This window comes from Aspergillus udagawae (assembly GCF_001078395.1).
Source record: "Aspergillus udagawae IFM 46973 DNA, scaffold_7, whole genome shotgun sequence".
Classification (NCBI taxonomy): domain Eukaryota; kingdom Fungi; phylum Ascomycota; class Eurotiomycetes; order Eurotiales; family Aspergillaceae; genus Aspergillus; species Aspergillus udagawae.
This window is the reverse complement of record NW_025091270.1, coordinates 1,612,270-1,625,531: the sequence shown is the minus strand read 5'-3', so window position 1 is coordinate 1,625,531 and position 13,262 is coordinate 1,612,270. Positions and strand designations below refer to the sequence as shown.

Sequence of the window (13,262 nt, the reverse complement as noted above, 5' to 3'; positions counted from 1 at the left end):
TAGCCAGTTGCCCGTGTTGCATCAACAGATATGATGCCTATATTAGATTAGTGTTATCAGTGGATTATTACCCCGTATTTATACCACATCCGTTATCAGTGCCAACCTTAAGCTTCCCCACCTGGAGATAAGCCCGCAGCCACACTAATGTAACAATCCTCGTTGCATTTATTGACATACAACACATAACACATAGTCTACTCTCTTCACTGCATTTTTATATAGAACATGAGCGCATATCGGCCACCAATACCTTCCGCCCCTAGAGCGCAGTCAAGCACCGAAGCGCCCGCACCCCGACTCAAACGGCGCAAAGTAACCGACGAGAGAAAGCGCACAGCCAGAGCGTAGGCCTACCTCGAGAATAAGTTTGAATCAAGTACACTGACAATACAGCTGCGATCAATGCCGCCGGTGGAAAGAAAAATGCGAGGGGGGAATCCCCTGCAGGAAATGTTCGCACCTGGGCCGTCCTTGTCGCGTGCAGGGTATGCCTGTACCGCAGGATATCAGGTACGTACGTCAGTAGTTGAAGTGATGCAGGGGCTGACATTGATAGCGCTCGGGATGCGTTGGTGGAACTGCAGGAGAGGGCCATGTACATGGAGCGGATCCTGAGACACGCGTTCAAGGGGATCGCGCTAGATACGAAGAGTCTCAAGCAGATGGCGTTGTCGATTGATGAGACGGACAAGGAGACGCAGCCGGAAACTGACGAGGCGGAGTTGACTATAGAAGAAGAGGAGTGCACGATCGATCCCGTGGAGGATACCGTTACTCGTGCGTTTCTTGTCTATTCTGTAAGGTAGATGGCTGGCGCTGACTATAGACAGACTTCTCCGGGGAATTCTCCTACTGGAACTTCTCCATGCGCGTCAAGCGTCAGATCGAGGATAGGATGGCGGCTTCCGCTTCCCTGAGCCAGGTATGTCTCTGCTGTAGCCCTCCATATGTACTAACTGGTCCAGATTCACCCCGCAAACCAAATATCAAACTACCCCCGAGCGAAACAGCTCCGATCCAGCTCGCGGACCCTCGCAGCAGCCATCTCCTGCATCCCCCCTCGCCATATCGCCGAATTCCTCGTCGGCATCTTCTTCAAACACGCCGTAACCCACTACTTATACGTCGATAGACCATGGCTCCTCACCAGACTAACCGCCCTATACACCAACCCGGAATCCCTCACCAGCAAAGACGCCCCAGTCCTCAGCATCATCCTGACTGTTTTAGCCATCGGCACGCAGTACGCCTACCTTGAAGCAAAGCCCGCCCCTGCCTCGTCCAACCAAAACTTCTCGGAGGACGAGCTGGGCACAATGTTCTACCAGGAAGCGATCCGCCTGCTGCCGGAGATCATCGAGGTGTCCTCGCTGGAGAGCGTGCAGGCCTGTCTGCTTTTTGCGGCGTATGCGTTGCCGATTGATGCGGCGGGTTTGGGGTACGTGTATATCAATCTGACGATTCGGCTGGCGATGCAGAACGGAATGCATCGGCGATGCGTGGGGGAGGCGTTTAGTGCAGCGATGATGGAGAGGAGAAATAGGGTGTGGTGGACGGCGTATGCGATGGAGAGGTACTCAATCTATCTTGCTTTTTGTCTGCTATAATGCTGATTGATGGAGTAGGAAAATTTCTATATTCCATGGACGACCTCTGGGAATGCTGCGATCGGATGTCGACACGCATCTGCCAGTTAATTTGGCCGAACAAGACTCGACAGCCCCATATATGCTTGCTTCTATTCATCTCACGCATCACCTGGAGGATTTCTACAAAGAAATGTGCGTCCACTCTACCAGTAAAGCGTAGAGGTACTGACAACCGCAGATCCCTCCTCCGCACCACCCCAAAACAGGACCTCCCCCTCCTGCTCTCGCGACTCGCCAACAGGAAAAACGACCTAGAAAGATGGTGGTCCACGCTCCCACTCCTAATCCAAAAGAATGACGCCCAGACCCCAGTCGATCGATCAACGGCCCACCTCAAACTCAAACACTGCCTCCTCCGCATGTTCATCGGCCGCCCGTTTCTCTTCTCGCGAGGCTCGCCCTCAAACCCTACTTCCCCAGCTACCCCGCCCTCAGGCACCGCTCAAAGGCCTACACCCCGCCAGGAACTGGTAACCTGCTGCATAACAGCCGCCGCCGACGCAATCTCCATCTGCAGCACCCTCCGTGACAGTGACCTTGGTCCTGGTCTGGCGCGCGCCTCGTATATAGAATACAGCTCGTGCCGAGCAGCGCTGCTCGTGCTGATCGCGTACTCGATCCAGGATCGCTCCGATCATTTTCGCAAGGCGTTACGCGTCGGATTAGATATGATTCGGGAGATGGCGGCGAGTGGGGAATCGGCGAGATCGGAGGTGGAGTTGATTGAGGCGTTGGAGAGGGCGCTCGTGAGGCTAAGGTCGTTTGATGAGGTGGGCAAAGTAGCCTCGGACTATGAAGAGTTTAAGCAATGGGAGTCCATGTGGAAGCGGCAGAATGAGGGGAATTGCAATTCAGAAGAAGCGGTTGCGGGATCGATTGATGAGCAAGGCTGGCCGACAAGCGAGATGGGTCCCTCAGGTATGGCAGAGAGCAACGCGAGTCTGGGTCCTTTGAAATTGTTCGATGGCGCGGCTGAATGGGCTCTGTTCGGTGGAGGAAGTGCATTGCCAAGGGAGCTGCAGCATCCGGAAACGCAGATGTTGGGGGATTTTCTGTCTCTCCATGATCCGAGATTCGACCCTGATCTGAGCCAATCATTGTGAAGTAAGACACCCTATCATACAGCACATGCTGACCACCCGGTTACTGTTGTCGGCGTCTTTGCATCAAAGTGCCTAGAGGAATGTCTTCCTCGTCGTAAAACTCGACCTCCTCGTCAACTCCAAAATCACGGAGGCGGTCTCCTTCAGAGTTCTTCCAGCCTTCCTCACCATCCTGCGCTTCCCCATCATCGGAAGAGTCATTCTCACTTTCAGAATCCCTTTCTTTCGCCTTATTTTCATTAAACCGGTCATGGAAGCGTTTCCGACGCTGAATGTTATGTGCTCCCTCCGAATGGCTGGCATCATTAGACCGCTGGTTATTTCGCGCTTGTACGGCCCTATGATACGAAGCATCGGCAGCCGCAATGGCGGCGCTCAGATCCTCCTGCTTTGCGGGAAGTGGGATGCGATCAGGGTCTGGCGGCGGCCATGATAGGTTTGGGTCTGCCCAGCATTAACTGATGAGTTCTATATATTTGTACATCGCACAGTGCACTCACCCTCGAAGCCATTGACTTCAAATTCGAGACCAGTCGACCGGTCAGGAGTAGCTGCAAATGGCCAGAACCAACTCAATACCTGGACGCCGTCAGCATTGCACCTGTCAAGAATCTCGAGGCTGAACCAACGTTCGCACTTCCGCCCATTCCGGCTTTGATATTCGACCATATGCCAATATCATACGGAAATTCCTGCTTCTTGACCCGAACCTGGACACCACCTGGTCCGGACAGATATCCCCCAAAATGTCGAGCTCGTCTCAGTAGAGTCTCATGTCGTTCAATCTCCCATGATTCGATAGTGGTGGTATTAAGAGCTAGGGACCAGAGACTTCGAAGCAGAAGAATAAATAGTGCAAGCCAGGTCAGACTGTTCACCACCAATAAAATGAAGAGATGGGCCAGTTGTCCCAAACTGGGGCCGAGGTACTAAAACGGATTAGCTTGCACCAGAAATCATGCGGGCAATCTGCTCATACACTAGGGAGATGGCGCGACGCCCAGACTATCGAAGCTCTCTCGAAGAGAAGAGTCTCAAGATAGCCCATGCCTACTACTGCATAGAACAGAAACCTCATAAAATGAGGATATGTAAAGTGTGAAATGCAATTCGATGTCCAGGGACAGTGGTGGTCCATCTTCGGAATGCACCTGAAAATTGTGAGTCGGGAATAACTCTCGAGCCACAAAACTCACCTCTGGCATGTCTTGCAATGGTGCGCTCTCGGTGGCTTGAAAGCCTCGCATCGACGACACCAGCGCTGCCTGCCCCCTGCGCAATCCTTTTCCAATTGCTTAAGGTTGGAGGGCATCCAATCTTTGGGTATCCGGCCAGGGTCTACAGTGCATGCGCGGTAATAACATACCCAGATGCACAGAGCGAAGATGTTCAGGCGCCAGAACTCTTGCGACCTTAGTGGTGCCTCCTCGAAATAGTAGAAAAATAACTGGGATGTGTATGCAAGAAAACTGATCAACGCGGAGACGAACGGAATGGCCAACTGCGAAATGTTGAACGAGCGACAGAGCATTTTGATAAGGGAATATTCATCTATACAATCTTATGCATCTCAGGAAACTTGATTGAGGCCAAAGTCGTCTAGCATGGCTTCAAAATAATTCTTTAGGGGTGTTGTTGATGCTGACCGCGTGGTGCAGGTGGTCTTGAGTCTCTTGACTAAGCAGAAAGCACGTGACCTAGATTCTACAAGAAGCGTGCGTGGAAATATCGACGGCCATTCATCATCCCTGCCATCTTCATACATACTTCACTGATATATATTCGTCAAATCCATCGATATTTGAGTGCCTCTCATCAATAAAACATGGAAAGGCTCAATATATCTAGAGAATGATCCGAGTATCGCGTCATCACCGCCGAGGATGCCGATCGCGGCCCTTCCCCAGACCACTGTTCGAGCAATTGGCTCAACTTCTGTCATTTCGGACCCCTGCTCCATTGTCAAGGAGTTGCTGGAGAATTCTCTTGACGCACACGCCACTGCAATATTTGTAGAAATCTCAAAGAACACAGTCGACGTCATCCAGGTAAAGGACAACGGACATGGAATTCCGTCCGAAGATCATCCTTTTGTCTGTAAACGCGCCTTCACTAGCAAGATCGAGACTGTCGAGGATCTGAGGAATCTCGGCGGGAAGTCGCTAGGCTTCAGAGGCGAAGCGTTAGCCAGTGCTGCCGAAGTTTGCGGAGGAGTGACGGTCACGACCAGAGTTGAAGCGGACCCAGTTGGCTTCTGCATGAAATATGGGAGAAATGGCGAGCTCATCAGGTAGGCTGCCTGGAAAAATGCCTCGGGCGTGCTGACATTCGAAGTACTCAACGTGCCTCGCACCCAGTCGGTACAACGGTCCGAGTAACGGATCTCTTTAAGAACATACCAGTTCGGAGGCAAACGGTACTGAAAAGCACCGCAAAGACAATAGCCAGGATCAAGAAAATCATACAGTCGTATGCTATTGCTCAACCCACTATAAGGCTCTCATTGAAGGTTATGAAAGCTCCTAGCGAAAAGGCGAACTGGGTCTACGCCCCTGGAAAAAATGCCTCGCCCATGGACGCAGCACTCAAAGTTGTCGGCACTGAGGTCGCTTCCGCCTGCGTAACCAGGCAGTGGCCGCGTGGAAACGATTCAGATGAGGAGTCTGGGAGTGGTACTGACTCTTCTTTTCAGCTGATGGCCCTACTTGCGGATCCTGGATCGGGTATTTACTCCACTCATTGAACCGAGAAACTTGGCTGATGATCGCAGATTTCTCAAAAGTGAACAATGCGGGACAATTCTTCAGCGTGGACGGTAGACCTCTTTCAGCATCTCGGAGCGTTGGACAGGACATCTTAAAACTGTACAAGTCCTATCTACGAGCAGCTGCCTCGCGTAGCGGCGGTTTCTCAAACATATCAGATCCGTTCCTTTGCCTGCAAATCCGTTGCCCGGAAGCCTGTTACGACGTGAATGTTGAACCAGCCAAGGACGATGTTTTATTTGAGAATCAACAAGATGTTCTCTCCCTTGCAGAAGATCTATTCAAGGACTTTTACGGTGAAACCCCTGCTGGGACTGAGACACGCAAAAGTTCCTCCAAAGGGAAAGAAAGGATGGCAAATAGTGACGCTTTCGAACTGCTTTTAGCTCGTAAAGACGCCACTGAATGTTCTGTCGAAACTGCGAATGAGGGTAACCAGCCACCAAGCTTCGTCACGGCTAGCTCACTTTTTCACACGAGGAGCAGCCCGAAGAATGGCCGACACGAACAGCGATTATTCGCCGATGGAAGTCCAGGTGTATCCGGTCATACGAGAACCAGAGATTTAGAGGGCCTCAATCCATGGTCAGTGACACGACTGTATGCCCCTTCTGGAGCTCCATCCCATAAAACTCCGTTGAGGGTTCCAACGGGATCGGCACGCCCGCCTCGGGTGGCGCAGGAACAGGAATCCAGGTCTACGACCGATGCATCTTCGCTGCGCTCAGCAAGTTCCGCTTCACCGAGTGCATCCACAGCTGGTTCAAATCGATTATCACACTCCCCAGCCGAGTCTGCCTCTTCTGCTTCTGCTTCGGTCTCTGACCCAACGCAAACCTCTCCAATCACGCCACTACACGGTCCATCTGCACGATTAAGAGCTTCAAGGCAGCGCGACAAAGAGCGTTATGGTAACGGTGCTCTTGATACGTGGTTCTTGAGGACCACACAAGCATCAGTTCCTCAAGAGCCGGTTGAGCAGCGTCCGGAAAACGAACACGATGAAACTCCTTTGTCTCAGCTAGTGCAGAACCGATTTGCACAATGTGAACATCCGCCAGTCACTTCAGCAACAACGGCCCATCAGAGTTTCACTGCGACTTCAGGAAGTCCAGGACCGTCTGGGGAGGCGACGAGCCCGGTCGAATCGCCAGTCATCAGCCGGAGTCGCGCTTCAGAGCCTGCGTCGAGACGGCTGGACCAATGGTCCGCAAATCTGCACAGACTGGCGAATGCTGACCATAACCCCGACCTGGAAATGGCACTTGACTTTGAGAAGCGCAAGAGAGAAGCAATCACAAAGCTGCGGGAGCAGAGAAAGAATGCGTCCGCCGCGAATTCACCTCATATGAGCAGATATCTTGCTGCCAAAGCCGCTTTGCAGCCCGAAGCCAATAACAGCAATGCGGAGCCGGAACAATCGATGTCTGAAACCGACAACTCCAGTCCTCGTCTGAGCCCACACGATCCGAGGTCTTATCTCATGCGCAATAAAAGCTCGCATAGTCAAACTAAACTTGCTTCAGATCCGGCCAAAATCCGACGAATTCAAACAAACAAGTTACCATTCGAGAAGATAGCCGTGGGGTGCGAATTGCATGATTTATGCCTGGTGCAACCTGCAGATATTCGTCTGATCTCCAAGCAATTTCGCGCCTTATATGAACATGATCTATATATACGAGAGGAAGATACTTTCGCGGGGTTTACGGCTGCGGATCTACAATTCCTAAGCTTATGGGAGAGTCAATTAACCTCGTTAATCAAGCAAAAATTTCGAACTACACAAGGTTCGGACAACCCTACCATTCAGATGAACTTCTCCGATATACATCAGCATCTGGATGATCCTGACTTGGGCAGCTCATCTGTATGAACCTTCTCTTACTTACTTGCCCAATGCTTGATAGCAACGTCGGTATACTTATGACATGTATAGATATAAATGCACCTCAATTAATCTAAATCAACACCACTGAGAAATGCATTTCTATTAAAGAGTATAATTCTCCATAAAGTTATGCATAGCGATGATATCATCAAGCAGGCCAAATACCTTGTTTGGCAGATGGCCGCAGCGAACCGTTACATAATCCTGACATCAACACTGAATCGACCTACAAAACCCCAGCAACACCACTATCATCAACAACAAGATGGAATCCCTTCAATCGACATAGCGATTGAACAGCACTGGCATTCAAAATGGAGGCCGGCGCAAAGCCGTTGGTCGACGTCGACCGATGGCCATACGAACGCTCCCATCTCGGGCTCAACACCAGCGATGTCGGCATCTTCAAATCAACCATCCTCCCTTCGTTCACGCTCCACTCCAGCTTCTCCGTAGCAGCCTACGCTCTCTCCAGAGCGACCGACCGCGGCGAAATCAAAGACTACTTCTGGCCGCTCAGCCAAGTCGCCAACGCCTGGTGGACCGCCGTCGGCGAACCAATGTACCTCAACAACCTCAACTTCTCCAGCGCCATGGACGCCATCCCCTGGACCGAAAAGGTCCTGCTAACCTGCGTCACAGCCTGGGGCTCTAGGCTCTTCTACCGCATCGTGTCGCGCTCTCTCGCCCGCGGCAGAGACGACCCGCGCTACGAGGAGCTCAAGGCCAAGGACCGCGGTTTCTGGAACTCGGCACTCTTCAAGATGTATCTCCCCGAAGCGGCGTTCCTGACGCTCATCACGCTGCCCTTTACGCTGCCATTCCGGATGAGCTGGTCGAGCGTGGCGTTTGACGCGGACACGTCCAGCGTGATTCGCGCCCTGGGCGTCGGGCTCTTCAGCGCGGGCTTCGCGATGGAGGCGCTGGCTGATACGCAGCTGGAGCTGCACCTCAAGGAGCGCGATGATCTCTGCCGCCATGGCGTGTGGAGTATCGTCCGTCATCCGAAGTACGTAATCGTATCCGCCTGTTCATACAAGGACTAAATGCTAACGGTCATGCTACAGCTACCTGGGCGACACCCTCGTGCACCTATCGTTCGTTGTCCTCAACGCGGCAACCACGTTCAACCCGATTGTCCTGCTTGGTCCGATTGCAAACTATGTTTTCCTGCGTGTAGTGGGCGGCGATGCGCAGAATGAGGCGAGCCAGGAGGAGAGGTATAGGATTCAGGATCCCCACAAGTATGCGCAGCTGCAGGCGTGGCGGCGCGAGAAGAACAGCTTCTGGCCTGGGTTGTCGGAGCTGGCAAATCCGTGGACGTGGGCTGTTGTTGCTAGTGGGCTTGTGGGTGTCGTTGTTGAGGAGGTGGTGCGTTCTTCATTTGGTCAGTAGATTCTAATGTATATAGTTTACCAAGGCCTTAATTATGGTTCATATTTTCTATGTATGCCGCTGTGGATGTGCTGAGTATTTATGAGGCTTTGCCATATTTTTTAGACCAAATGTATAACCATCTGATGGTCGCGGCTGTCTCAACCTCTAGGGGCTAAGAACAGTGGTTTTTATACGACAATCGCAAGAATTACAGATCCCTGCCACTTTGTCGTGTCTTGACGGTGTTGGCGGCAGGTGTTGGAAATCCGCGCTCAGTCGAACTGAAGGTGCATGAATTATGCAGTAGCTTCATTCCATCATATATTTCACTACGTGTATAGCCATGAGCGCCGTCTTGTATAGTCCGTGGACCCGCTTATAGTACCAAGCACACGCGCCATACATACAATTAACTCATCTTGAATCTCTAAGTTAAACGGTAGACCTCCATATACTACTGGTCAAATACGCTCAATCAAACGCAACCCCATCTCGACAGACATAAGTACATATCTTATGCCACATCAGCCACTGACATGACTCCTCTCCTGCAACCCAGGTCCCTCACCGGACCCATTTGACGACACCTCCTTCTGCAGCCCAGCACTCTTCTTCGACCTGAACGGAAGCACAATCACGAAAATAATATACACCAGGCCGACCACACCCGCAACAACCGAGTAGGCAATGATGGCCCCCTTCGGCGCACCCTTGCCCGAGTTCTTGGTAAGCAGGAACCCTAAACCGCCATTGATGATGCCAAGGGCAATCAGCGCCCGGCCCAGCCAGCGGTGCATGTATGCGAAGACGCTCTTTCCGCCTTTGCGTCGGAAATGCATATGTTGGAGTAAGCCCATGAGCGGCTGGAAGAGCACCAGCATGCCGACGACGACCAGGCCGATGATCGGGTGGTACTTGTTCAATTGGTTTGTATCGATGCCGAGGTAGACTCCCAGTCCAAGTCCCGCGATGGCCATAGCCAGGGTGAACAGTTGCAGTGGTGCGTGGATGCGCATGACGGTCTTGGAGTAGGGGATGATGTGGATTGAAATAGCGAAGGACGGAAATAATACGACAAAGGCGACGCTCATGAGGACTGCGTGGGCTATTAATCCCGAGTTCGAGTTGGAGGTTGTGGTCCCTCCTGTTGCTGTTTGTGGGGTCGAAGCCGTGCTGAACCCAGCGAACGGGTTTGATGCATTCACAGTGGCCATTCTGGCCTGTGCCATGTTGACGGTCTGCACGCCGTGGGAATCATGCAGTGTGAAACTGTACGACACATCGCTGGAGTCGATCGCGGGACCCTTCTTCTCTGCCCAGATCCAACTACTTGAGGTGCTGGACGGATCCAGAGAGCCCCCGGTCCATTGAAGGCAGTTATTGCAGCGCACATTGGCGGTCATGTACCCGTTGCTAATGCCAGTACCGTCTAGGAGATCGATCTGCGCATCGGGGTTGTAGCCCGGCGGGAAATGACCTCTGCCAGACCGGGGAGAGAGGGTGACATTGTTGGCAGAGGCGGCGTACATGATGAACATGTTAGAGCCTGTCATCTGCGAGCCTTGACCAAGAGCCACCCATTGATACGTGGTGGGTGCTCGGATTTGGAAGTAGATCGGCCCAGAGTTGGAGGAAACTGTGCTTTCAGGTACTATCACGCTATAGGTGACATCGCTTGCGGGAGAAAAAGAGTAGATTTGGGCGGCGGCAAGGGGAGCTGTCACGTCAGCACTTGTGCGGAGGCACAGGTAGGAGATACGTACCAAATGCCAGATGTAGAAGTCTACTCCAACGCATTGTGAAGGTGGATCTTTAATTGTTACTGTGGTGGGCAAGCAGAACTCTTGAGCAAGAGGGACTATATAAGTCCTCGGTTCTCAACCAGAGTTTCCTCTAGGTATACCAGCTCGACTGACGACTCAAAGAGGGAATATAACTCGTCAGAACCGATCCCACGGCCATCAAGACTCTATTCAGTAACTGATCGCCGTTGGCATAGCCACGTTGATGAGCGCCACGATCCTTCGCCATACGGACGCTTCGACAAGATGTTGGGTATTGAGAACAACCTTGCTCACCGGTGTAGTTGACACGGTCAGACCAGATAGGTCCACCTAATATCGCGTGTTCATCTCGAATTATCTGACTGACCGTCATCGCAGTCTGTGCCATGTAGATAGACTGATATTAGTATCGGCGACTTGACCCCAGGTGCCCCCAGTTCTCCCTGCGCAGGAAGGTCAACCATAGTGAAGATCAAGCTCTCCTCAGAAGTCGACATTAAACCCGACGAAGAACCGAAAAACACCCGAAATAGATTGAGATATTCGGAGTCTGGTCGAGACGCCAAGGAGTGAATATGAATCCTCCGAGCATTCTCCAAGCGATAGAACTAGTGTCTAAAAGCGAGCTTGGCATGTCGAAGTCGCATCTCGGCCAGAACCCTGGTTTTAGTCGCGGCCAGAGGATGGTCAAATACGTAGAGCCGGGTTGATTGGTCTGGCTTTAAACCGGTCTCCGTGCCAAAACATTATTGTCTCAGCTTCGCCACATCAGGGGAAATGCTGGAGCCTGAAGGATCGAAGATAGCTTGAAGAGAGACTTTAGATTGCTGCCAAGGGAACTTTATTCAACTTGCACAGCCTCACCCACCTTAATCCTTATCCTGACTCCCCGGCTTCCACAGCCTCCGCAAGCCTTTCGTGAAGAAAAACAAGATCGTTAGAATGGATAGAAGAGAATTAGAGATTATCTCGACTTACTTGGACAATCATTGAGCAACCGTCCTCAATCTTATTCCCAAGTCCGTAGGAGATAAATTCTACTCTATCTGCCTATGTCACCTCCCCTAAGCGAATAGACATGCGACGAGATCATAATGAGTACTGTTCATGATGATGATCTGATCCTTAATAGGCCGATCAGTCCCATTATATCCGGACAACTTGACAGCCTATACAACAAAACAGCATGGTTGCTCAAAACATACATTCCAGGTTCTGCTCTTACTCTCCCAAAAGTTTCTGGAAACGACTGTCGCCAGCAGAGGTAAAGGAGTCCCGATGTCCGTTCCCAAAGCCGAGAGTTGTCGGGCGTTGCATGCCCAAGTCGCCCTGAGCGCACACTCCGGCCACAACGAGCGGCCAGAGCATGCACTTTCCGATCCCAGGTGCCCCGCAGGCCTTGCTTCAGATACGTGAAGAGTTCTTTTGTGTGCGCTACTCTCATTGCTCTGAGCTGTGCCGTTCAGGGGAGGATGCAAAGTCTCTGCAGAGACAATGCAGAGACAATATGCAGTACAGTATCACTGCGAGAGCGGTAAACATGGCCAAGAGTTATTCCTTTTCCGGGGGCCGCGCAAGGCACTGCCCAGTTCTCTGGCGAGAAGGTCGTGATCCGGCCTACTAGCAACGCCAGAGCCTTCCCTTCGGACTCGTTGGACGGATGCAAGAAGGCCTGCAGTCGGAGATGATTGATCCGGATGATATTTGCTAAAAGTGCGGGTGGACAGAGGAGAACAGGGAAGAAGCCGTCCCCGTACATGTGGGAGATCACGTCGATCGACCGGATATCCGAGCCAAGAGGGATGTGGTCGGAAGAAACTGGTCGTGTTACTGATGACTCTGTTACTAGACTTGGTCAGCGTATGTTCCACTACCCACGGTGAGATCGTACGTCATGAAATACAGCAATAAAGCTTTGAGGTGCGCCGCCGAGTAAAGGAGCTTCTCTACTCCTCCTCGGAGCGGGATCATCTCCAGAGCTGCATTGAAGTGATCGTAGTAGATTGCCTGTACTGCAATGGTCGTCAGCATCAGTTCAATGCAAGCAGATATTGGTACCCACATCACTGAATAGCAGCATCATCACCCCAACGAGCGTTTTGTCTGTACGACACTTGTCTAGGTTGCCTATCTTGTCCTTCAGATACCAGATAGCCTGTCCTCGGTGCTGGCAATGCTTGGCTTTAATCTCTCGCAAATCGCTACGGCTCTTCTGGGGGAGTATTCGGTGAAATCTGTGGCTCAGCGCTAGGAGACAATCGTCCAGTGGATCGGAGGCGAGACAGCTTGAAGACTTTCCATAGGGAAGGCAGTAATGAACGGGTTTTCGGCTAGCTGGAGCAGGCAAGTATACTCTGGTAGACCTCCGGCACATGTTGCTTGGTAGTAGTCTGCGGAACAGTCTTCTTCTTCGGCAGAGATGTCACTTCACCCGCTGTGGCCCCTTGAGGGGCTCCTTCTCGTCGTAGCCAGGACACTCGACTCCAGCAATGTAGCATTTGCAGCACCCGGTCCAACATTGACGGCATCTGTTTCGCGACGAAGGAATTGGCTTTTCCATCTCGGCTAGTCGAGTAACTTCATAAAGTGACAAAACAGGAGAAGAATGAACAAGCCCTGCTTAAATGGCGGCTTTTGCAAGTTATTGTCTTGAGGCAGACAAGGTCATGATGACACTGACGCCAAGGCAC

The 13,262-nt window shown here is 51.9% G+C and overlaps 5 protein-coding genes across 5 annotated transcripts; 3 read left to right on the top strand and 2 right to left on the bottom strand.

Moving 5' to 3' along the window:
- Positions 1–228: 228 nt before the first annotated feature.
- Positions 229–2,755, top strand: Aud_009228 (transcription factor domain-containing protein; the record flags this gene model as incomplete). Its single annotated transcript, XM_043294088.1, has 7 exons — positions 229–347; positions 397–513; positions 560–780; positions 834–925; positions 969–1,576; positions 1,629–1,784; positions 1,831–2,755. The coding sequence occupies 7 exons, from the start codon at positions 229–231 to the stop codon at positions 2,753–2,755; spliced, it is 2,238 nt and encodes a 745-aa protein (XP_043150023.1).
- A 40-nt stretch (positions 2,756–2,795) lies between these two features.
- pfa4 (putative palmitoyltransferase with autoacylation activity Pfa4) lies at positions 2,796–4,286 on the bottom strand (the record flags this gene model as incomplete). The annotated part of the gene is made up of 5 exons (XM_043294087.1): positions 2,796–3,199; positions 3,256–3,334; positions 3,385–3,684; positions 3,735–3,906; positions 3,952–4,286. 5 exons carry the CDS (start codon positions 4,284–4,286, stop codon positions 2,796–2,798), a joined length of 1,290 nt encoding a protein of 429 aa, XP_043150022.1.
- A 352-nt stretch (positions 4,287–4,638) lies between these two features.
- Aud_009226 (putative DNA mismatch repair protein) lies at positions 4,639–7,396 on the top strand (the record flags this gene model as incomplete). Its single annotated transcript, XM_043294086.1, has 3 exons — positions 4,639–5,045; positions 5,090–5,478; positions 5,526–7,396. The coding sequence occupies 3 exons, from the start codon at positions 4,639–4,641 to the stop codon at positions 7,394–7,396; spliced, it is 2,667 nt and encodes an 888-aa protein (XP_043150021.1).
- Positions 7,397–7,725: 329 nt separating this feature from the next.
- On the top strand, positions 7,726–8,806 carry Aud_009225 (DUF1295 domain protein; the record flags this gene model as incomplete). Its single annotated transcript, XM_043294085.1, has 2 exons — positions 7,726–8,420; positions 8,479–8,806. 2 exons carry the CDS (start codon positions 7,726–7,728, stop codon positions 8,804–8,806), a joined length of 1,023 nt encoding a protein of 340 aa, XP_043150020.1.
- Positions 8,807–9,312: 506 nt separating this feature from the next.
- On the bottom strand, positions 9,313–10,585 carry Aud_009224 (cytochrome and DOMON domain-containing protein; the record flags this gene model as incomplete). The annotated part of the gene is made up of 2 exons (XM_043294084.1): positions 9,313–10,505; positions 10,552–10,585. 2 exons carry the CDS (start codon positions 10,583–10,585, stop codon positions 9,313–9,315), a joined length of 1,227 nt encoding a protein of 408 aa, XP_043150019.1.
- Positions 10,586–13,262: the final 2,677 nt, after the last annotated feature.